This window comes from Aphis gossypii, chromosome 1, assembly GCF_020184175.1.
Source record: "Aphis gossypii isolate Hap1 chromosome 1, ASM2018417v2, whole genome shotgun sequence".
Classification (NCBI taxonomy): domain Eukaryota; kingdom Metazoa; phylum Arthropoda; class Insecta; order Hemiptera; family Aphididae; genus Aphis; species Aphis gossypii.
The window spans coordinates 59637726-59663050 of record NC_065530.1 but is presented as its reverse complement, the minus strand read 5'-3'; the positions used below and the strand labels follow the sequence as shown (position 1 = coordinate 59663050).

General features: G+C 25.6%; 4 protein-coding genes across 4 annotated transcripts in view; 2 read left to right on the top strand and 2 right to left on the bottom strand.

The window, feature by feature from the left end:
- Positions 1–25325, bottom strand: part of LOC114122032 (high mobility group protein B2-like) — a 189845-nt gene that overhangs the window by 119248 nt on the left and 45272 nt on the right. The window lies entirely within an intron of this gene.
- LOC114122053 (uncharacterized) lies at positions 1444–10216 on the top strand. Its single transcript, XM_050197829.1, has 11 exons — positions 1444–1544; positions 1796–1925; positions 2021–2185; positions 2922–2971; positions 6405–6578; positions 6646–6838; positions 7890–8097; positions 8163–8343; positions 9042–9149; positions 9226–9374; positions 9716–10216. Exons 1-11 carry the CDS (start codon positions 1539–1541, stop codon positions 10131–10133), a joined length of 1782 nt encoding a protein of 593 aa, XP_050053786.1. The 5' UTR covers positions 1444–1538; the 3' UTR covers positions 10134–10216.
- Positions 2859–7217, bottom strand: LOC114122059 (serine/threonine-protein kinase PLK4). The gene is made up of 2 exons (XM_027984616.2): positions 6997–7217; positions 2859–6049 (listed from the first exon to the last, which is right to left on the bottom strand). The coding sequence occupies exon 2, from the start codon at positions 6038–6040 to the stop codon at positions 3875–3877; it is 2166 nt and encodes a 721-aa protein (XP_027840417.1). The 5' UTR covers positions 6041–6049; positions 6997–7217; the 3' UTR covers positions 2859–3874.
- Positions 13147–19327, top strand: LOC114122048 (tonsoku-like protein). The gene is given in 4 exon segments (XM_027984603.2): positions 13147–13506; positions 15073–16287; positions 16290–16393; positions 16482–19327. Coding segments are annotated over 3 exon segments (3942 nt in total). The 5' UTR covers positions 13147–13506; positions 15073–15083; the 3' UTR covers positions 19116–19327.

Genomic DNA, 25325 nt, shown 5'->3' with positions numbered 1-25325 from the left:
ATTTTTGTATTTCGATTTCAGTTGAAGTTTCCCTCGAAGTAAAGATTCATATAGGTAAAAGGTATATATTATACTTACAGTATTTTGTTGTTCTTTATGGTGTTTTCGGAGAAGATGAAAAACACCAACAGCTAAAGCACCAACCAGACACTCCCAAAGTCCCAACATCTATGCATACTTCTATATTATTTTTCATTCTTGGCATATTATTATTTTGTCCAAAAACAACCACAGTTGACATAGTTCTGAAAGAAATAGTGATAAAGCACTAATGGACTAATGCCTTTTTATAGGATTTTTCTTTGACAGCCGAGAATATAGGATTATCTTCGAACCATTTTATGAGTTCTTCTATTCTTGATTCATGTTCTAACTTATTCTTAACTTCAATGAACGCTGACGGAATTTTAACAGGTGGCAAAAAAACAAGAGCAATCAAATTTCGAACTAAAAGACCAAATTCTTTATCTTCTCCAAATTATTCAACACTTAAAAGTTATTTAGTTAGTCGATATTTTGACTGTCAGCATTTTAATTGTCGATGTTTCATATTATGTTAACCATTCTAACTCGTGTGGTCCGTGTGGATTACCTATGTACTACGCGCTCATGATAAGGTACCTACATTCAGGGCCGCAGCCACACATTATTCTAGGAGGGGCAAGCTCTAATTTTGCCGCCTCTCTTTCCATCACTCAGCCCCAATAATTTATATGTTTTGCCGCCCCTAAAAATTTGCCGCCCGGGGCAAAAGACTCCCCTAGCCCCCCCCCCCCACTAGCTGTGGCCCTGCCTACATTAAATATTTTCATAATATAACAAGTAGAGTATACAATTTCTTCATTATACACACTGCTCTTAGGTAGGTATATAAAAGGGGGAATCGTAAGTTCTTATACGAGAGTAACAGGTAGACAATTACATACGTTAATTCCTATTTCCTACATAGGTATGTGATGTGTAAGTTTTTACACACAAAAAAAAAGGTGCCTACGTAATTACTATGTTAGTTCCTACACGGCGGAAGACAGGTACATGAGTAAGTTCCTACACTACGTATATAATAAGTTATCAATCTAATATTAGTTATATCATATAATACTGTCATACATTTAATATTTAAACCCTTTATTCCGTATAATATATAATTTATAAGCTATGTATCTAATTTAATTTAATAGTTGTTGTATAATAATTATGTACCTATATATATATAAAAGACATATAGTAGGTTGTAGGTAGTATAAAGTTCACTGTACTTGTTCGGCCAATAAAATACGAATTGACGGATAATGTGAATAATATTAGATATTTGGAAAATAATTGTTTCATAATAAATTGCATTTAGATTTGGCCAATAGTAAAAATTAGCATTATATTCATATTTATTACTAATAAACATACTATAATTGCTAATAGTTATTATAGTTTGTTTATTTTTTAATTTTTGTTAAATTTACTTAGGTAGATATTTATTAACTAGTAATACCTAAATTCAAAATCACTAAAAATTTACACTTTTTCATTACAAAATTAAAATGGAGGTAATTTATATATTTGAATAATGCCTAAATAATACAAATCTATACCTATACAAATTAAATATTTTAATAATTAACATTAATGCTTTTTATATTATCTATACACAGGTTTGGTTTAGTATAGCACTATAACATATAATATTTTAATATCATACACAAATAAGAATAGGTTTATTTTTATTATTATTATGGATGTACATAGGTAATACACTTAATTACGTTGATAAAACATAACTTAAATATTTTATTTTTAGCATACTTTTAAAGTTAAACGGGATTTATGGAGAATTTGTAACAAAATTCGTGAAGTAGTAAATTTCATTAAATTTAATTTTTGGGAATATTATTCAATTTATGATGTAAAAAACACTGGATATGTAACAGGTAATTATAATTATATATATTTAGAATTTTTTTTTAACAATTGAATACTTGAATACCTGTACAATTAATTATTTATTTTCATACTTTTACTTGAGTTTTCAAATTCAAAAATACATTGTCTGGACCATTAAAATCTATTATTAATTTAAACGACGAGGAAATACAATTGCTAGTCAGCTATTTTGAAAAATCCAATGGACAAGTACCGTATGGACAATTTTGTGAACTTATACACGAGTCAAATCTACCAATAAATGAAGGTATATAACTATTATTATCGATAAGTGTTGTACTGTTGTATAAGTAAGCAGTAGGAATATCACATTTTTGATGTTTTCAATGTAAAAAGTAACATGTATATTGTAAGTACAACTTTTAAGTTGCATAGTATATTTATTATATACTTACCTATATAATACAACTGATATGACATGTGGTTTTGTATGATTGTAAACTTGTGGTTACATTATACATTTTTAAGATAATATAGTTTATTAAAAAAAACATGCAAAAACATGCATTGATGCATGAGAACATTAAGAAAGCATTCAATTTATGTTAAAAGCTCGAATGAATAACACGACAAATTTATGTATAAATATATGCATTCAAATACAATTAACAATAATAAAACATAATTATAGAATTACCTTCCAATAAAATTATTGATGAAAATGTCTACTATACAATACAAGATTTACCACGTTTAAATATAATGAAAAAAATTTCTAGTAATTTAAATATATCAAGCATTTTCTTGGAACCTCATTTTGAAGACTATGAAGAAGTATTTACTTTTACAACTTGATTGACAATTAAATATTATTTTATTTCTAACTTTGTTTTAGCTGACCAGTAATGATGGACTGATGACTACAAAACAGTTTAAGGATATGTTATACGCTTTAAAAATTCAAATTTCTCCATCAGAAATGAATCTCATTATTGATAAATTTATTGTGTATAGTTATATGATTGATAAAAAACAATTTTTAGATGAATTAAACTGGGTGAAAAACAATGACCCACAATCAGTTTTCACTGATGTAAGTATAGTAATCACATTTGGTAATTTCTACTGTTTTGTTACCAATTTAGTTACAAAGATAATATAAATTTACCACTGTGACACAAAATATAATATGCCAATAGCCGTCAACAACAAATATACATATTTTTAACCATAAACATTATAGAAATATAATTTATTATAACATAATATATAAAAAAAAAAATAACTGTTATAAAGTATAATAAATTAATAAATAAATTTGCTTAATATATTATTCTATTGACATAGGTAAAGTACTAATTAAATCCATTTTGGTAAAATTGCATTAGTAGTTGTTTATAAATAAAAATAAAAAAAATAACATTCATGAAAATTAATAATTATTATTTTCTATAATAATAAATTTTTTTATTATTTTACTGTAATACTTTATTCTAATTATTATTTTTTTTTAAACTATGATAATGATTATTTATAGTAAGGTACCAAACTAATAGCATAGAATATAATTATTTATTATTATTATGTTATATGCTAGCAGTCTACTAGTGTTTACAGTCAATGGTAATAATATGCATGGTTATGTTTATCAAATATACTTAAATAATAAATATTATAAATTGGTACATATTACATTTTTTTTTAAATTTATAATATTAATTTATATTAAAATAGATCTTTATATTAAGGATAAACTAAATACTTATTAAAATAATTAGACTACATTAAAGTTAAACACATTGTTATTCCCAATTAAAATTATTCATAAAATTATAATACTTTACATAATTGTCTAACATAGACATTATTTAAGCTAGGTATTAATTACCTAATGAGCTAATGACGGAAGACTAATGTTTGCTAAATAATTCGTTGATTGAATAATATTTATCTTTAATACAAAGTTATAAATAGAAGTATTAAATTGAAGTCATAATTATCTATTTGGCCATTTCCAGTTTGTTGTTGTTTGTTCATTTGGCTTAAGTAAATGTGGAATTTCTTTTAAACAATTTTTTGCCCACTCGGGTAGTAGATGTCTATCCTTTTGATCATAAACCATTACTACTCCTTGAGTTGTCTGACATTTTACTTTACCAGTAGTTGTGTCAAGTTTTACTAGTGATCCATCTCCATAATTTATACAAATTTCACCAGATTTAATTAAAAATGAACTTTTTAACTTAGAATTTGTTGGTATATCAGATTTATCTTTTGCTTCTTTTGTTATAGGTCTCCTTCCTAGTGTCACTGGAAACACAGTAACACCACTGTTAGCACTTGTATCAAGAGTACATAAAGTTTTTTCAACTAAACAACAATGTTCATAGTATTTTTTGAATTGAATGTAAATAATCTTATCTGACTCATCTAAACATTCTGGTCGACTAAAAGATTTTGATTTTCCATTTACAACTATTTTTATGTCTCCATTCCCAAGACTTGATACCATAGACCCATTATAAAAATGTGCTTCAAATGCTTTTCCATCTTCCATAAGAAGACATTTTGCCTCATCACTGTAAAAAACCACTTTGGCCGTCTTCGAAGCAATAAGCTTAACAAATTGAGCAGCATATGCATATTTTTTCCAATGATGCTGAGGAAGTGATTCATAACTATATACTTCATCAGCTCCTTTAATTGGTATAGGTGGAGGTTCATCATGTAATTTCACTCCTCTATCTTTATTTGGTCTATATATAACCATATGTTGACCATCAGAAGAAATACGTATTACTTCTACAACTCGTTCTTCTTTGGATTTTGATTTCATTTTAATAAATTCTACACAAACATCTCCATTATTTAAAATACTTAACACTTTATTTTTTGTTTTATGTCTATGTTTTTGTAATCGTACTGTGCTTAGGCATTCAGCCATTCTATTAGATGAACTTGTTTCAGGAAAGGTTTTAAATGACTGTAAAAATTTATCATCAAACACAGTAAACTGTCTATTTTCTGAATGTTGTGATGGAGTTACATGGTACATATTTTGGAAATTATTGCTGTGTTTATGGAAACTTTTTATTACATTTGATGTGTAGCATTCTTCTTTATTGGCTTCTGTATTTAAATGAAAATCTCTACAACTTGATAATACATTTAAGTTAGAATTTCCAGTATGATGATTAATTTCAATACTAGGATTATGAATTGAACGAACATAATGTAAGCCGGTTGAAGAACTACATTTTTCTTTATTAAATGAAATTGTATTGAAACCACTATCTTCAGTAAAATGTGATTGATGAAACCATATAGAAGGTCCATCACAAATAATTTTTTCTTGCATAAAATCGTGATTTAACACACCATGCAAATCTATACGATCCCTCGGGTTTTTTCTAAGCAAACAATTTATTAAATCTTTAGCTTTGTTTGATAAATAGTTTGGCAAAGAAAAGTCACTCATTACAACTTTAGTAAGTGTGCTTTTAATAGCATCGGTGTCAAATGGAGGATGTCCCACTAACAATGTATACAATAAACATCCCAATCCCCATAAATCTGTTTCTAGACCATGTGAGCTTCGAGTAGCCACTTCTGGTGATATATAATTTGGGGTTCCACACATTGTCATATGTTTTTCATCCTTAGAATTTAATTGAGTGGCAAGACCAAAATCAGCAATTTTTACTCGCATGTCTTTTGTTAATAATAAGTTTGTTAAAGTCATATCTCTATGTACAATATTATGTTTATGTAAGTATAAAAGACCTTCAACTACTTGTCTTATAATATACCGTGCTTCAATTTCTGATAATTTGTTTCCATTACGTTTTAAATATTGGAGCAATTCACCATTATGACACAGTTCTAATACTAAATATACATGCCGGCAATCTTCAAAAAATGTATACAACTCTAAAATAGACGGATGTTTAAGTTGACTGTGTATTTTTACTTCTTGGCGTACACGATCAATCATATTCTGTTTTTTCATAGTCCAAATATCAATCTCCTTGATAGCAACATGACGACCAGTGCGACGGCATTGAGCATGATAAACACACGCAAAACCACCTTTACCCAAAAGTTCCAATTTTTCATAGCCATCTATACTATCAGATAATGGAATTGTTTTGTAGGGCAACATTGTTCCTTTCTAAAACAAAAAAATTAATAACTAATATTTAATATAATTTTTATCGATTCAAAGTTATGTATAAAATTGTATTAACTCCATAATGGATGATTTAATCTTTAAAAAAAATATATATTTTTATTTATATGCAAATATAATATTATCACTTATCCAGATTAACAAGTTGTTGTTTTTAGCAACCTGACCATAATGCATATTAAATAAATTAAAGTAAAACAATTGCATTGTTCTATTATACATAATTATAATATCATTGCATAGCAATTTATAAGATTTATGATTTTATTTAGGTTAATAAGCTAAATAATATAAATCAATTTTTTAATTATTAAATAATGTAATTTATATTATAAAGGTAAGCACAAAAGTCGAAATTAAAGAAAATGGTACGAGATCATTTAGTAATAAAAATGTTTATCATCCAGTTATAGCAAATAAAACACATAAAAAAGATAATGTATTAACAATATTGAGAAACCTTCAAAAATTTGTTTTTGAAAATCGAATTAATATTGGACAATTTTTCAAAGTTAGAAAACTGATATGTATAAATTAATTTTAAAATGCATGTATGTTAACTGTTTTTTATTATGTAGACATTTGATCCTCATGGAAAAGGACATGTAACTGAAATACAATTCCGCAGGTGTTTAGATATGATAGGTGTTAGTTCACTAGGTTCAATATACTATCCAGAGAACGAATTATCTATATTGTTGCTTATGTATAAAAATAAAGAATTTCCTGAAAGAATCAACTGGAAACAATTTGAAGATGAAATAAATACTAGTATAGTAAAACATTATCAATTTAATATCCACTTTAAGTTCATTTTAGAATAAATTATTTTATGTTTAATTAAGAAGTGTCTAATATTATCAATTTACATTAAAATTTAACTTAAGTATTTTATATAGATAAATAGATTTATGAATCAATATAGGTACCTTTTTTCCTTTTAATTATTCAGATTTTCAGTTAGATATTTTTGTGGCGTCTTCATTTTTAATGGAAATTTAAAAATAAAAAAACTGATAATATTTTTTTAATAGCTTGAATTGTGGTCTAACACCGAATATTAAAATAGGTATTAAGTCATTAGAATTAAGGAATTTAGGAGAAACTTTAAAGTATGATTATTTAAAACTAAGATTGATTTACAAATAATTTGTTTACATTATCGTAAATTCAAATGATAACGGATTCAAGATTATCACACCTTATTGCTACATCAGATTAGACATTTAAAAAAAATCATGGAAGAAATATTTTAAATATTAATAAAGTTGTTCAAACAGAATTTTTATATATCAAGAATCATTTATCAAATTATTAATTAATATTTTTACGCAACCACAGGATAGCATAAAACAATGAAGCTATTGAGCGATTTCCATTACCTTACGGTTTACAGAAAATGTTCTTGTTAATAATATTATTTAATCATAGCAGACACGTATACAAAAAAAAAATTCGGGGAGATGAACCCCCAAAACCCCCCCTGTATACGTGCCTGAATCACAGTGTATTATGTATATACATTAAATACAAAACCAGGTACATACCTAGGTGTTTTTTTAACATTTTGGATTAATATTATATGGCCAGCTAGGGATTATATAATTTAACTCGGCGTTTTATAAAGGACCCATTTCTAGTTTTTATGGCATTCGATTTTTGACTTATATGAATATTCATTAAACATTAATCAAATTCCACAAATTAATTTTAAATATTTTATACTACCTAGGTGATAAAAAAAAAAAAAATTAAAATTACATTTCTACTGTTTTATTTTAGCTATAAAATAATAGTATTTTTTTTTTTTTGTGAAAAATAGTATTTATGGAAAGAAACGTTGAAAAATCTTCGGATATAGAAGTAAAATGTGATCGAAACGTGAACGAAATGCTTCGAGTAAAAGGACAAGATTGGGATGCCGTAGAATTAAATTTACGTATTTTATTTAACAAGACAATAATTAATATAAATAATTATTTAAACGAAAATAGAATAATGCTAGAACAGTATTTCAAGGTTTTTGATAAGTAATACTACCTACTTTAATTAGGAATTTATTTTACTTATATTAATAAATTTAACAAAAATATAGAAATAATCATGGTCACATATCCAGATCGGATTTTCGTCGAGCAATGTATACAGCAAGTATTAAATGTACAGAAGATGAACTTTGTATTCTTGAAAAAAAATTTATGAACGTAGATGGTTTTAACTATTTACAATTTTTAAAAATGTTAATTGATATTAATAAAAAGCTTAAGAAGTGTTCAGTAAGTAATACACCAATACGTTTATGTACCAAATACATGCATAGAGTATATGAGTATAATAGAGTTGGGTTTAGGTCATCTATAGAAAGACGAGAAACAGAGAGATAGGTGTGACTATACATTTTTAAATTGTATAAAAAACAATAAAATATATTCATAACTGTAATAAACATTTAAAAACGTACAATATTGTTATAAGTAATACCTACACTAATTTTAGAGTCAAATCTAGCATATTTTTACACGGGGCAAAGAATAAAATTAGCGCCCTCTCATAATTCAGCCCCCTCTATTATGCCACTGCAGTTATTTGATAATTTGGCGCCTCCCGAAAAAGACTTCCAGAGAAAATACCCGATTTACCCCCCTCCTTAGATCCGACCCTGATTAATTGTACTTGATTGCTTCTCACCTGCAGTCAGCTAGTTCAATTATTAGTTTTATATGTTTTTATCAATCATTTAAATTATAATATAGTAGTAAAAAATATGTATTCAAATTTAAAATTATATTTTAGCTATATGTATTATAACAACTTACATAATAAGGATATATCTTTAATATTTACGGCTATAGGTAATATACGAGTATGTAGGCTATTGAAATAAAATATTTAACTTTATACCAAACAAGTTAAAAAAATCTATTGAACGATTTATATCTATTGAAAAAATTTTAATTTTAATTATATATTTTAGATTAAAAACAAGAAAATTAATATTGTTAATGATAATATCTCCTCAAAAACAATTAAGGAAATAAGCAATATGACATTAAATAAATTAATTATTAAAATTAAAACAACGGTAATTTTAACGTCGTTTTTTTATTTACTATTGTTATAGTAGGTTTATTTATAATCAATGTATAATTTGTTCATAGGTAAAAAGAGGAAGAATTAATCTTGATCAGTTTTTGAATCAATTTGATTTTTCAAATCATAAAGTCATGTCAAAGGATACTTTGCAACGTGCACTAGATATGGCAGGAATTAAACTTGATTCAAATGAACTTGAAATACTAATAAATGAGTGAGTATAAATTAGGTTTCAGAAGAGAATACTTGGATTTCGTAAATGTTGTCGACGACTATAGTATAGGTACCTACTACTATTATAGCGGTGCTAAATTTGATTTAGTCTTATTTATGTAAATTCCTATTCGAACTCACCGGTTATAGGTTAGATTGCCAAACGAAAACTTGTTGGCAGACTGGGTATAGATATATAAATTATTATAGTTATACAATATACATACTAATATGAAAATTGAAAAGTTAGTTTATAATTTAATTAATATTGAATATTTGTTAATTGTTTCGTATCAGTTTACATATTTTAAGCTTTCGTACTTACAAGTAAAATTATTCCAGATTTGAATCGAAAACACATCCAGGTCAAGTGGAATATCATCGTTTTTGTAATTTGATTGAGGGGGCATTTGTTACATTGGGCTTAGATCAAAATACGTACTTGGATCCTAATGAATACTTAACTTCGTATGAAGGTCTAAGTAATTATTTAACAGATGAACAAAGAAGAGCTGTCGATTCTGCATTGAAAAAATTGCGTAGCAAACCGAATATCGGTTTAGATGATTTATTTAAGGATTATGATAAACATCGTCAAGGAATTGTGTCGAAGCAAGAATTTTTATGTGCTCTAACTGTTCGTAAATTGAACATGTTGTTGACAATTTATGAAGTAAAATGTTTAGCAGAAGCGTTTAGCAAGGATGATCGTCCAAATTCTTTTAACTATCGAGCTTTTATGAAGACTATTGATAGTTGAATTTATTATTTAAATATTAATTGATGTTGTATACATTCATGGTGCACATTCATTATATATAATATACATATTATATTTTTAAATATATCTACTCAATATCTAACAAAAATATTATGTAGTTTAGTAGTTATTTCACTGATAATAATAGTGGAATATATGGATATTTTAATTTAGAAATATAAGTTTTTTTTAAGTATTTTTAGTTTTATCATAATTTTTAATTTATATTGGTAGTTTTTTTTATATACAATATGCATGTATAAATATTGTTAGTTGTTATAATCGACATTATAATTTATTATCAAAACATGCAAAGAACAAAAATATGTCATTATTATTCGGAGAAATAAGTAGTATTTAAAAGCATTCAAAAGTAAAATGACCAGTTAAAAAAAATAAATATTTTTACTGTGTTATTATACTATGGTATACTATGTTTTCTTCGCTACAATAGTTAAATATACTATAATAGTATAATATAACTAAAGCATATCATTTCTTACTGAAGACAAGTATTGACGTCTTGTATATTTTTATTAATCATGTTAAAACTTTTAAAATTAAATTTCGCACCCTTAGGTTAAAACATTTTAAAACGTAGTTGATAACCTAATATCGATAATCTTAAATATTAATACACTAATATCATAGTATTTAATTGATCACAATGACAAAGGGTGGCAAAAGTAAGACAACAAGAGGTATTAGATAGGCAACTAAACAAACACCACCACTTTTGTAGATTCAAGAGCAAACAGATGTCAAAAATTGACATTTTGCTACCAGAGTCCGATAAAGTATAATTCACCTACAGACAATAGTATCACGATTCACGAGTGTAGTATTATTATTTATTTCTAACAGCTCACTTGTTATAGGTACTAGGATTTATATGCATTGTTATGTTTTTTTTCAGCGTCCTTTTATAAATTTGGTTGGTGATAATATTGACTATAGAATAGACTATTCTATAATCAATGGTAATAATTATGTTCTTGAAAATTGCTGCGTATTGATATGAATATTATTTATTTTAGATTTGAGCCGAGTGATGAATATATTAATTTTACAATGATATACATAATATGTATCTATATATATATATATATTATAAATAGTCGAGAAATGCTTTAATTTTCAACTTTGAGATTGGTTTTAAATGAAAAATTGGTTCTAGTTTTTACTTTTGAAAGATTAAAATTTAAAAATTACAGTATTTTTCAAAATAATCGGAAAAATAAACAAACAATTAAAGAAAACAGACATTTCTATGTTAAATTTATTAGTTCTTGGCAAAATCGATTTTATTTTTTTACGTAGAAATTCAAAAACGAACAATCGGTGATTTTTTAAATGTTTATGTCATAGAATATTCTTAATAAAGTATATTTTTTTAATTTTCTATTTTAATTTTTTTGAGCTAATAATAGACATTTAAAATTTTTTTTTTGATTTTTTAGATTCTGAGAGGAACGAGGAATATATTGGATTTACAATGATGTTTGTTTCTTTTTTATTCTATAAACACTTTTTTCCCCCTAAACTTGCTCAAAAGTACAAGTGTAGCATATTTTCTGAAAGGTTATGTTCTTGAACTGGTACTTTAGAGAGGTCATTTTTAATATTTTAAAATGAAATAAAACTTGAAATAAAAGCGGTTAAAAGAGAAAAAATGTATAACTTCACGATTACCTATGTAAAATAAAATAATTACGGCTTTGTTTATCACCATAGAAACGAATAAATTTAAATAAAAAAGATTCCCTCGTCCGCATAGAATCGTTTTTTATCGAATGCAATCATATTGCATTCAAATCGAATACCTATACTAAAATTACACTATCCTGTCCGAGGACTGAAGGGACGATGGACAAACATCCACCACTGAAATGCGCTGACCTACTTTTTTTTATTTATGATGATAAAAAAGCTTTTGTGAATAATTTTTTTTAAATTTAATTCGAGGTTTTTATAATTTATTCTTAAAACTTTATAAAAATATTTAGGCATATTTTTTTTATAAGCATTTGAAGATCAAGTTTATAAAATTTTATAAATTAAATTAAACCTTAACTATGAAAATTGAATACAAAGTTCCTCATAGTTTATGTACTGAAATTAAAAAGTCTAAGAAGTTTATACAAGCATAATTTCAAAGAATTTCAAATTTAGACGAAAGTTATAATTTCAAAATATTATTCGTGAGAACTAAAAACTTTTACATGTTGGCAAAAATTAATTATATTTATATTGACTTTTGTATTATTAATAGGAAAATAATTTGATTTTTAGCAATATCATAAATTCATAAACATAACAATAAATAACTATTTAATGAAACTATATCAAGAATCGGATTACTTATAATTTTAAATGAAACTATACTTAAAATTTCTTATTCTAGGTGTTTTTACTGCAAACCTCTTAACTAGTAAATACCTATGTCATATTATTGGAAGACTGAATACAAAATTATATTTTCATGCTAAATTTTTTCGTTTGTTTTTACGGTACCGCATATCAGATCAGATAGAAATACCTACACTAAACATTACTCATTCACACTTATTAAAATGTGGTTAAAATATTTAACTTTAATAAGTTAAGCATTTTGATATCCATAATATTTGTATTTCAGCTGGCTTGTGAATTGTGTAGGCGTATAATTATTCATTTTGTTGGATGTTTAAATCTCAGTCAAATTTACTTAATATATATTTTCTTATAACGTTATAACAAGAATTGTAATTTTACAACCAACATTTTTAAATGAATAGAAAATTTAAACATTAAGAAGCGAGTACAATGTAAAAGTAAATCATCTGCAGGCTGAGATATAGGTAAAACATTCTGAGGCTGTTTGTGGGTTCTTCCATGATTTGTTATCGTATTTTAACAATAACCTCTGTCCTCTTATAATTTGGCGGCAAGCCTCTGTATGGCTGTAATACTAAACTGTATCAGTAACATTAGCTATCCTATAGTACCTATCAAGAGTAAAGATATAATATAATGTATTGTAGACTGTAGTAAATATTAATTATTATCATCTATACATAATACATTAGTACATATAAGATCATTTTGAAAACATCATGTTAAATCTTAATTTTCAGTAAAAAACCTTCATTACTCATTACGATAATACTTAGTATTTTGATGAAAAATGACAACAGTAATAAAATATACTCTGGATATCAGTGATTATTCATTATAGCAGTTAATACCATCATGATATTGTCATTTTTATGATAAATTGAAAATTTATATACCTATTCAAATTAATGTTAATATTATTATCAATTATAACTATATAGTAATTAGTAATGTTTTATGGTAATACAAGTAGATACCTATCAAGCTATAATTAGTGGTAAGTATCAATATTTGAATATTATTTAAAAAAAAATATTTATCTATAATTATTAATTAATTTATAATTTTTATATACCTATTTTTTCAAAAATTATTTCTCTAGTTTTTCATTTTAGGTAGTTATAATGCAAGGTTTATATTATAAACATATTGCTCTTTAAAATTATTTACCTAATAGATAGGTACACTTCTATGAATATTTCACTAGAACTTGTTTTGTTTGTAATATTTATTTATATTATTATTATAAAATAGATTTTTAAAGTAAAATTTTACAAATTTGTTCAAAAAAATATTAAAGTAATAATAATTAATGATTTTAACTAGGTGTTTGGTTTCGTAAATTAAAATATTTTTGGTTTTACTATAAAACATTTAACTATGTTTGGAAAATTGTTGAATACACCTATAATAATATGTTGCAATAGATAACAATTTTTATGTTATTAATAATTACATAAGGTTGTTTCATAGAAAACTATATAGCACTAATTGTTCAAATAAAATACCTTTATTAAATTTAACAAGTTCAGTTATGTGTGTAGTTTTAATATATTTATACTGAATCTTGATTTTTTATTATTTTTCATTAAAGCAGTTAACATATTTTGCTCAGGCCTAAATGTTGTACTTAGCTAAATATTTTGATGATCAATTTGTAATAATTTATGTTCTAAAATATAATATATACATAGTAAAGTTGATTAATAATACTATTAAATTAAGAATTAATAACTATAAAAGTGGTTCCCAAATTAATTTTGTTCTCCTGTAAAGTGCTGTAGTCTCCTTTGGGAGGTGCACTTCACAGTTTTGGGAATCGATGTTCTATTAGGAATCTTATTAACATAATATATATTATATATAATTTATATATTATAATGTGTATACCTAAACATGTAAATTTAAAATTATGAAATGACTAAATGCCACCATAACATAAAAATGTCTTTGTTCTTTAGGTATTCTTTTGAGTTTTAACATTTTTATAATCGTGTGATGATTGTATTAGTTCTATAATATTTTAGTTAACAACATATTTATTAAAGAAACTTTTTAGATTATAAACAAATTGCATGAAGCACAGAGATTCATTGATTAGATATCATGTTTAGATATGCAGTGTTATAATGAAGTAATTTTTTTTTATACTTTTCCTAATAATGAAAAAAGATAAGCAAAGACTAATACAAGTAATATTGAAATCATATCTTTTCTTAGACAGTTTAAAGTCATTTCTTATCTGAATAGTTTACTGAATGAAATGTTTTATTATTATTTTAAAATTGTTCAATAATAGAGACTTCTTCCTGCACCAAAATGACACCAATTCCAACTTTTTGTTTTGTTAAAAATATTGCTTGCTTTCATTTATGTTATTTATAATATATTAGTTTTATAATATTTATTGCTATTTTTAGTTATTTATTTTAAAAATTGTCAAAGTAAAATATTTTATACTGTGTTGTTTCAATTATTTAAATTAATTTTTACAAATTATTTTTCTTATATTGACATTTGTTCTATATTCATTTATATTTAATTAACTAATTATTATTTCCAGCTTGAAACATAATGAACGAAATGGAAGAACGAAAATGGTTAAAAAAAAAAGAAAAAGCATTGTTGGAAGATAATTTTGAAAATCTTTATTATGCTTGTAAAGAGTTGGCTGACATTTATGTTAACCAGGAAGATTATCAACTAGCATTGACCCAGTATGAACAATGTGAAGAAGCAGCTAATCGTTGTGGTGATGAAACACGTTTGGGTGTTGCAAATCGAATGATTGGTGAAATGTATTGTTATATGAATGATTTTAAAAATGCTATTAAACATCAGAAGCTTCATCTTAAAATTTCTAATTCTACAAATGATATAGTTGAACAGCAAAGAGCATTAGCCACATTAGGTCGTACTTATTTTTTATGCGCCGAAACATCTGACACCAATGAGTATAAAAAATCAGAAGCATTAAGTACATCTGTTAAATATTATCTGAAAAGTTTAGAAGTATGTAATAAACTAGGTAAAGAAGTCGGCATGAAGACTTTATCTGAGATGAAAGCAAGGCTTTATCTTAACTTGAGTCTTTGTGAAGAGTCATCTAATGAATTGAATAAATCATTGGACTATATAAATAAATCAATGAAATTATGTACTGATGCAGATTTGAATGAAGAATTATGCAAGTGTTATTCCATAAAGAGTAATTTATATTCTAAATTAGATAATTATTCAAAAGCAATAGCTTGTGTTGATCAAGGTCTTCAAATCGCATCCAGACTTTCAAATAAAAAGATCATTGGAACAGAACTTTTATGCCTCAAAGCTGATCTTTTAATAGACATAAATGACTATCAGACTGCTAAGCGTGCAATGATAAAGGCATACAAACTAAAAGTCCCTATTAAAAATGAATTTGAAGAAGTAATAAAAAAATTAAAAATAATTGTTTTAATGTGTCAAGTTGAAAATAGTTTGCTATTGGCATCACAAATGGATTACGAACAACGTAGACATTTAAATGAAAAACTGGGTGATGCTTGTGTAGCATTGAAAAAATATTCTAAAGCAATTACTTATTATGAGAAAATGTTGGAAAATTCTGAACGTTGTGGTATGACTGATAAAAGTTTAATACCTTGTTATGTTTCACTAGCACAGACATACAAAGATAATAAGCAATACTATCAAGCATTAGAATATTTTTATAAAGAACTAAATCTTTATAGTGAAAGTAGTATTGAAGCTTGTAAAACTTTATTGAACATTGCCGAACTATGGAATCTCAATATGATCCGTTTGATAAAATTTGGTCAATATATGAAAGAGCTAAACATATTGCAAAAAAAAATAATGATGGATACTTACAGTTAGCAGCAGTATGTATTTTTTAATACGTATTTCATAATAGATTATGTTTTTTTTATTAAAATTTGTTTTTTTATATTGTTAGTCATTTTGTTTCAGATTAAAGGAATGAAGTGTTTAGCTGAAGACAGAAATAAATCAGATTTAGTAAATGACTTGAAAAGTGAATTAAATAGTCTGCTTAAATATGAAACTGATTCAGCTGAAGCCGAGTATGATGTTCCAGATATTTGGGATGACATATCACTAAAAGACCTTTCTGATATTGACGAAGATGAAGACGATAAAAAAAGAAAGAGGCATAAACAGACTACAATACCAGAAAAAAAAAATGAAAAAGGAGAAACCCCTATCATACCTGCTTGTGCCAAGGGTAATGTTAAATTAGTTTTAAGTTTATTGAAACAAGGTCATTCAGTAAATGCAGGCGATGCTCTAGGTTGGACAGCTTTACATGAAGCTAGTAATTATGGATATGTTGATATTGTTAATGTCCTTTTAGACCATGGTGCTGATATTAATAATCGAGGAGGACCTTGTTGTGAAGGTATTACACCTCTTCATGATGCCGCAGCTTGTGGGCATCTGGAGGTTATAGATTGTCTTTTAGATAGAGGTGCAAATCCTTTGGTTAGAACAAATAAAGGAGAGACACCACTTGATTCATTGATAGCTTGTCGCAACAGAGTAATTTTAGAGGAAAAAAAAGAATTGGATTCAATTAAATTGGCTCATTTTTGGTCAATTGTTGAACGCCTTAGTGAATGTTTACGCAAAGCTGGTTATACTCCACCAGTGCCTTTGACTGACGTAGAAGAAATATTAAAAAATGGACAACAATCCACAGATAACTATTTAGGAGTAATACCAGATAGCTACAAGGGATCAAGAAAACCCTATAAAGATGTTGAGGATTTTGACAGGTTCGAGAGAAAAGAAAAAAATATTGAATTTGAAGATGCCTTTACATCTGGTGCTGCAGAAGACTATAAACATACTATTAGTCAGTTAAAAAATCATAGCAAGAGACGCCGAGAAAGTGAATTACCCTATGAAATATCACATCCACCATTGGTTGAAAATTCGGCTGATGAATGGTTAGAAGAAGATATAATTATTAAGCCAAAAAAAAGATATTGTACTGACACAACTAAGAATAGTTATTCACCAATTTCACCGATTAAAGAATTCAACTTTAAAGATAAAGATGATTGGCTTAATGATGATAAATTTCCTGACATTGTTTCGGATGTTGAGTCAAATAAAGAAGTTCAAAGTCTTACTCCAGATTCTGATGAAGATTTTGATAATATTGTTATTTCAGATAAACAAAAAGATTTAGTTAAAAATAAGTATAAGCCTCTAATACTATCCACAAGTAAAAAAAAACATCAAAGTAAATTAGAAAATCAAGGATTTATAAATATAAAAAATATTTCACAAGAAATAGATGAACCGGCTCCAATATTTCAACCTGCGAAGAGAGATGAAACTTTGAGAAACATTAATCGAACAATTAAAGTAAGGGTCGAGAATAGATTATTCCTCGTACCAATACCTGCAAGTGAGGAAAACATTAATTTAAAATGGCTTTCTACTGAAGCTTCAAGGCGTTATCAAAAACTTGAAGGTGTAAATCCTATTTTAAATTTGACTACAGATGATGGAGCTTTATTGGACGAAAATGATCCTATTGATTTAGTATATGGTTTACAAGAAGTTTTGGGTATCATAGCTGGATGGAGTACAGAGACTCTGATTGAAACTTATAAAAAATTATGCGTAGAATCAAATATTACCTTTAATGAACAAATATCTCAATTTTTAGATGTCCTACAGGCAACTGGAACTTTGGATATGTCAGATTATGTAATAATGCCTAATGTTTTAAATATAACACTGAATGTGGCATGCCATTTTCATAATTTACAACTATTGTGCTTGTCAGGCGTGGCTCTTGAAGATAATGGAATGAAAATATTATCAGAATACATGTCTAATCTACAGCAGTTAATCAAACTAGATATAAGTTGCAATAATATTAGTTCTACAGGCATAGGTTATTGGACAACATCAATAACTAATAATAAATATCTCATTAATCTAGAATCTTTGAATATTAGTCATAATCCTATTACTAATGCAGGTCTAGCTCATCTCCGTTTAATTATTCAGCATTCTACTAGTTTACGATCTTTATACATTCGAGACATAGATATTGACCATGATTGTTATGATTATGCATCAGAGTTATATTTAGATAATATTGAAGACCTAGACTTGAGTTTCAATATGTTAGGACGAACTGGAGTTTCTGGATTCTTCATACGACTGGATCCTATGCGTTTGAAATATTTAAATGTACGCAATACAGGTTCATCGATGGTGTTACGAGAATGTACACTATTTTTAGAGCGTAGTCAAGCGGATTGCCTTCATTCTATAGATTTATCTAGTCTTGATCTTGAAGACGAAGACTTAGATTTATTGTGTAATTGTTTGGAATCTGCTGGAAATTTGCAGCATATATGGCTAGCTGACAACCCAAAGGTTACTCAATTGTGTATAGACAGAATCAAACATTTAAGTGTTAAATTTGTTCATATGGCCGGCTGTAAACCAGTAGATATTTCACAATTTGATACTATTGATCTAGAACAAATGTCCATATCTGGATATGGTGATTCAACTTTATTTAAAAATGCTCCGTACAATGTAAAAGTGTCGCTGTGATTATACATTATTTTTATAAATTATTTATAACTTATTTTTGTTAAAAATATAATAAAACTTACTATGTATTAGTTTTATTTTTCTGTTTAAGATTTTACTTTGTGTAACATAATTAAAAAAAAATACTAAACTTTAATTGTATGTTTTTTATTTTAAATTTACAATTAGTTTAAACTTAATTTTAATTTACTTCAATATATTTATTTTCTAGACTTCTTATATGAATTATTAAAGAGTAGATTGTGTAGTATTAATTATATTTTAAAAATACAGACATTTAAAAAAAAAATGATCTATTTATATACTTATTGAAATTTAAAAACTTTGATTTTCATGATGATTGAGTTAAAGTTTTTATTTTTAAATTAAAATGACCACAAAGATAGGTTTTTAATATATACTATACTATAATAGTATTAATTAATTTATTATTATGGATATTTAAGTATAATATTTTATGTAGACATGAACAGTATACTCATACATTGTATTCATACTTATTAAGGTTGATAATCTTAAGTGCAATATTATTTAATTTTAGACCATAAAATAAAAATGTATCACTCAATAAGTTTACTTGTACAACTTGGTGTGAAAAATATCAGAGTAATGCTTAAAATAACAACAATCAGTCCTTTAAAGGTTTAAATGTTAAATTTTAGACTTTTCACTTTTGGTACAGACTACATATGTATTCAGTAGCCACTGGAATAATTGTATGTTGATTATTAGACTCTTATTAAACAATTTTATTTGAAGTTGACATGAAATTGTTTTCTTATCCTGCATGATTTCATAATGGTAGTGTATGTAGATTGTAGGTAATATGTACTTATTACAATTTTTCATATTGAAAATTATTGCTAACTTGAACTTTTGTACTTATTTTTTTCAAGTAAAATGGAATTTACTTTTGGTTAACTGTTACTATAATTATAATTTAAGTTGTTACATTTGTGGTCGTAACCTTTTATTATTTAAAAAAACTGAATAAAAAAAAATGTTATTTTGTAAATACTTTCTAATGAAATTGATACAGACTAAAATTGTGAATTATGTATAATTATTTGGCCATCCATATATTTGGCATTGTGACATAAATAATCTACCTATCTAAATCTAAAGTTATTATTTTTTAAAACTACCTACTGAAGGTGTTAATTAATAGAGAATAAAATAATTATATTACCAAGTTATGTTATCTACTTAATAAAAAAAACAATTTATTTTGCAGTTACATAAACTGTATTATTATCATCAACAAAATAATTGCTTGAAAAGTTATTTATTAAAAATTATTTCACAACAATATTAGATTACTATGCTATTATATTAATAAGTAATAACTATGTCATATAATATTATTATAATTACTTTTGGCTCATTGCTAAATAGAGCTTTATGCAGACGCCAGACTTATAAAATTATTTCATTTTCTAAGAGTTTTTTGTAATTGCACGAAACAGCTATATCTACAATTTGTTTTTCATTTTATCGTTGTAGATACCTATTATCATTCATCATTCCACATTCGACACTCGTTACATAGGTACATTACTATTTGGATCGAAAGTTATAGGAGTTGCATACTGTTCTATGTGTCTTGGTTAATAGTAGATCAAGCACAAAATCCGAGCTATTCGATGATGAGACGGTAAAATTAAAAATCGAAAATTTAAATTTTAAATTTTGCTTCTTTCGACTATTGAAGGGAAACTTGTATTTTCATTGATTTTAATTTTTTGATTAAAAAACTGATTTTTTTCTTTTTTTACTTATATATTTTCCATAATATTGAATATAAAACACATTTTTATTTAACGTAAATAGGTATTTATTGTCACTATAATGTTCACTATGAATTATTTAATGTCAACGGTGCGATGTGCATTTAATTCGTATCACACTAATATTCCGAAATAGGTAGGTACTATTTTATATTCTTATCTTTTTATTATAGATCAGGGGTGGCTACAACGAGGCTCGCGAGCCCCATGCTGCTCTTAAATCAATTTTGTGCGGCTTTTGAACCAAACTTAGACTAAAATTAAATGTAAATAAATGTTCCTTCATTTGATTTAAAATGAAAAATGTATCTTTATTTTATAATCATTGCTTTACAATGTGAGTATGTGACTTACCTCAAACTAACTTTATAAATTTGCGGTTACCGAAGTTAAGGTTACGTTAGGTTAGTGGTCACCCCTGTTATAGATTGTTTATTGTTAGTAAAGTGAATTGATGTTTGACAGTATTTTAAAATTTATTTTTCAGTTTAGGTAGTAAGGCTTTAAAATGCCAATCGGGTTTCTTCCATATTTAACCCTTTTTATGCACATTTTATAATTTTTTCGTTCATATTTTGCTTTTTTTTAGACTCCACTTCTGAGTATATTCCCAATATTTCCGACTAATTGAATTTTATGTGCCCTGGAATTTGGGACTCACTAATTCCCTTCCTCCGTGCTATAATTCAGTCGAACTTAACTAATAATAAAAATAACGAATTAAGTATTTATTTTAAATGATAACTCTAAGTATTGTTGTTCATTTTTTATTTATTTACAATTCGTCATGAATCTATATACCTATATTAAATTGTCTATACCTAGTGGCTAGTATACTTATGAGGCCAGGGAGGTTTTGGGGGTTTAACCCCCCCCCCCTTGGCCTTAAAAATTTTTTTTTACTATAATGTATATAAATTTATGGTTTTGTTAATTGTTATACTTATGTATAAAATGTATTATTCAATTAACGTATAACTCGCTACATTGCACTCGAACTGCACTTGGGCTCAAAAAAAGTATTTCCACAAAATTATCATGCATTTGATGGGGTTAAACATTTAGAAAACACTCATTTCCTTTCCCACTAACTACAGGCTTAGGAGTTAGGACTGACAATGATTTTAATCATTGGCGTGGTTAGAACGCAATCTATGATATGTTTCCTTTGTGTAGAATAATATGATGTAGATTCCATTAATCGCAATCGTGGTATTGTAAAATACAAAATTTGCAACTGATTACAAATCTAAAAAATAAACGGGAAAATGATATTTTAACATAATTAAAAATAGATACTTATATTTTGATGCAGAATACTGATACAAGATCTTTAACTACACGGTACCAGAAAAAATAAATAATATTGAAAAATATATTAACTTTTATGCTCAAAGCGAATCACTAAGCTAAAATGTTTAATTGATGTTTGTTATTAGTTTATAACTACAAAAAAATGATCGAAATTAAAAAAATAGTGTAAAAATGACAATAATTAGGTATATTTGACGATTTTAAGTATAATGGACGACATAATATAGTAGATAATTTTGATAATGTTGTATTCCTATATATTAGGTTTAATCTGTAATATATATTTTAGAATATTATAATATATATATATTTTAAAATTTATCAGATTATAAAGATATTCTATATTATAAAATTGAAAAATTCATTTTATAAAAAAAATAAAAATATAAAAAGATAGGTACCTAAGTGGGTATTGCTCTGTTATACACTTACATACATTTGGTGTCGAGAGAGCCATTGTTATGGATATGTTAAATTTGAATTCATTATAATTTAAAACAATTCTAAGCGAAGACGGTCAGTCAGCCTATATCATTAAGTAATAAATGTATACAATGTATACATATTTCATGATGTTTTTTGATATGGCTATTACTAAGTCATTTCTTTTACTTTTAGCACTATATGGTAGGTTCAACTGGTTCAAGGTTGATTTAATTTTTTTTGAAAATATTGTATAATTATTAGTATTTAATTATTGTAATAATATATTTTTATACCATATTATATCATCTTATATAACTCAAAATTTAATAATATCTTTTTATTAATGCCTTAAAAGAGTAAAAGTAGATTCATAGTATAAATAGATAATACCTTAAAATAAATCAAAAACGTCATTGCGTTTAGTCAAGATCATATAATAATAACGTAATATAAGTAACAGGTTAAGTTTCCTCAAAAAATGTTTTTAAATTATAAAAAAATAATTAACACTGTTATTTAACGTTTAAATAAAGGTAATATTTCGTCAAAATTTGAATTTAAAGTATCTATAAAAAATAATTATTTTTATATATTTTTTTTAGGTTTTATAGTTCTTATATCTTATGAATAATGAGAAATATTTTATTTAATTTTTAAAACTTAGATATAGGTAAAAAGAAAAGTTTTTATGAATTCCTAACTGTAAAATAATTTATAATTTTCAAGATTGATGAATTTTATCAAATTCTAAATTTATATGTTTATAAAGTTATAACAAAATAAACTATATATTTTCGATAATTTTTAATTAGGAAATGAATCAATTATTACTAGGGCTCGAATTTTAAACTATATGCTTCTTCTTTTTTTTATATATACGAGATAGAAATCTAATTTTTATACATACAGTCGTTTCACATTATTCTGATTCCAAATAAACCAATTTATTTTGGCTTTTTTTTATTGTTTTTTTCAATTATTCCTACTGTGAATTTTTTATACGTTTATTATATTATTGTAATAAAAAAAATAATTAATAAAAAATGTATAACCCAGAATGCGGATATTGGATTATTATTGTTTTTGTTATCGGCTTGTTTATTAAATGTTTTAAACGTATAGTTTATCGATCTACATATAGCCTGCAGTATCTATACCTACGGTCAGTATGCCTATAAAATCGATATCGACCATGTCATATGTTTAATTTGAAACTTTTTATAAGAAGTATGCACCGATTATTTCAGTGGATGACGAGAGTTTATTTTATTTTATACTCGTATAGAAATATTCTGTCGGAAATAGAGTCAGTTTCACTTCTGAAAATCTAGGGAAATACACGGTAGTTAATTCTTTTTTTAAATTAAATTCATATTTAACATTTTCTTATTCATTTTTATAACTAGTTCATGTTCAATTTTTGGTCATCCTTTTTTTTGCTTTTTTTTTTCTTTAAAAATAAATATGTTTCTTTTTTACTTTTTTAAAACAATCGTGTAGTTATTAGTTGTTTATTATGCTTTAAAATCCGAGCCCTACTTATTAGAAACCTTGTATTACATTTTCAAGTACTTTTACTCATTCATACATTTTTTTATCAATATTTATAAAAAAAAAAAAATATTGAATATTTAAATTGTAAATAAATAGCTCAAAAAAAAAGTCATAAATATTTTGAAAATTATATCATTTATAGAAATGATAATAAATATTTGGTGAGTATTTCAAGTTCTAGAGCTTTTGAATTACAAAAATATCAAGAAATCAATTTAGTCGAAAATTGGTTTAGCGTAAAAGTCACTGTTTTTCGTTAAATTTTTGTTTATCTTTCACTATTACAAAAAGTACTAGAATTTTTTAATTTTAACCTTATTAAAAATGCAAAGTATAAACTAGATCAAGTTTGCTATCCAAAACTACTCCTAAAGTTGAAAATTGAAGCATTTTATCGACTATTTATAATGTACATACGACATACATACAAAAATACATCATTGTGAAATAAATACACGTATTGGGCTGCTCAGAACTTAAAAATTATTTGTTCAAATCATTGTATAAGCCATACTGAGGGAGTTATAATAAAACACGAAATCGTTTTTTTAATAAAGTTTAATAAGTTGATGATTACACGGCGTAATAGATAGGCCATTATAAGTACACTGTTATCGTGAGTTCGTTTTTCCGGTATTTAATATTTTTTATCTTTACGGTGTTGAAGTTGGCCATCGATAACGAAAAATTTTTTAAAGTTTGTTTTGCGAAGACCATACAACATTTTGTCGGGATAGAATAAAATAAAAATATTTAAACGATCAAAAACTATCAAACAGGAGAAAATGGGCATTTATGTAGTAGAGAATTTACCTTTACGTAATTGTAAATATAACAAGGGATAATATTTTAATTTTTGGTATATTCGTTGATCTGTGTAAGTTAACAAATATTTTAATTTATTAAGTCTATATTATAATAAACGATTTCATACTAAAGATCATACAGGCGTATGCAATAATAATTTTAACATTTTAACTAGTTCTTAAAATAACTGATGATGAAGGCTTCAACACATTTTTCTTATAATTAAGAATATAAATGAATACATGTCTAATAATAATTACTTTTATACTTCAGTATCTATAAATACATCTTTGGTATCAATGTATCATATAAACTTTAAATT

What these genes read in the sequence shown, in the direction of transcription:
- LOC114122053 (XM_050197829.1), top strand. An exon ending in TGAAGATGAAATAAATACTA is followed by an intron (nt 6,839 to 7,889) that starts GTATAGTAAAAC and finishes TGTGAAAAATAG; the next exon opens with TATTTATGGAAAGAAACGTT. An exon ending in TTATTAAAATTAAAACAACG is followed by an intron (nt 9,150 to 9,225) that starts GTAATTTTAACG and finishes ATTTGTTCATAG; the next exon opens with GTAAAAAGAGGAAGAATTAA.
- LOC114122059 (XM_027984616.2), bottom strand. Translation starts at nt 6,040, where the DNA reads ATGTTGCCCTACAAAACAATTCCATTATCTGATAGTATAGATGGCTAT.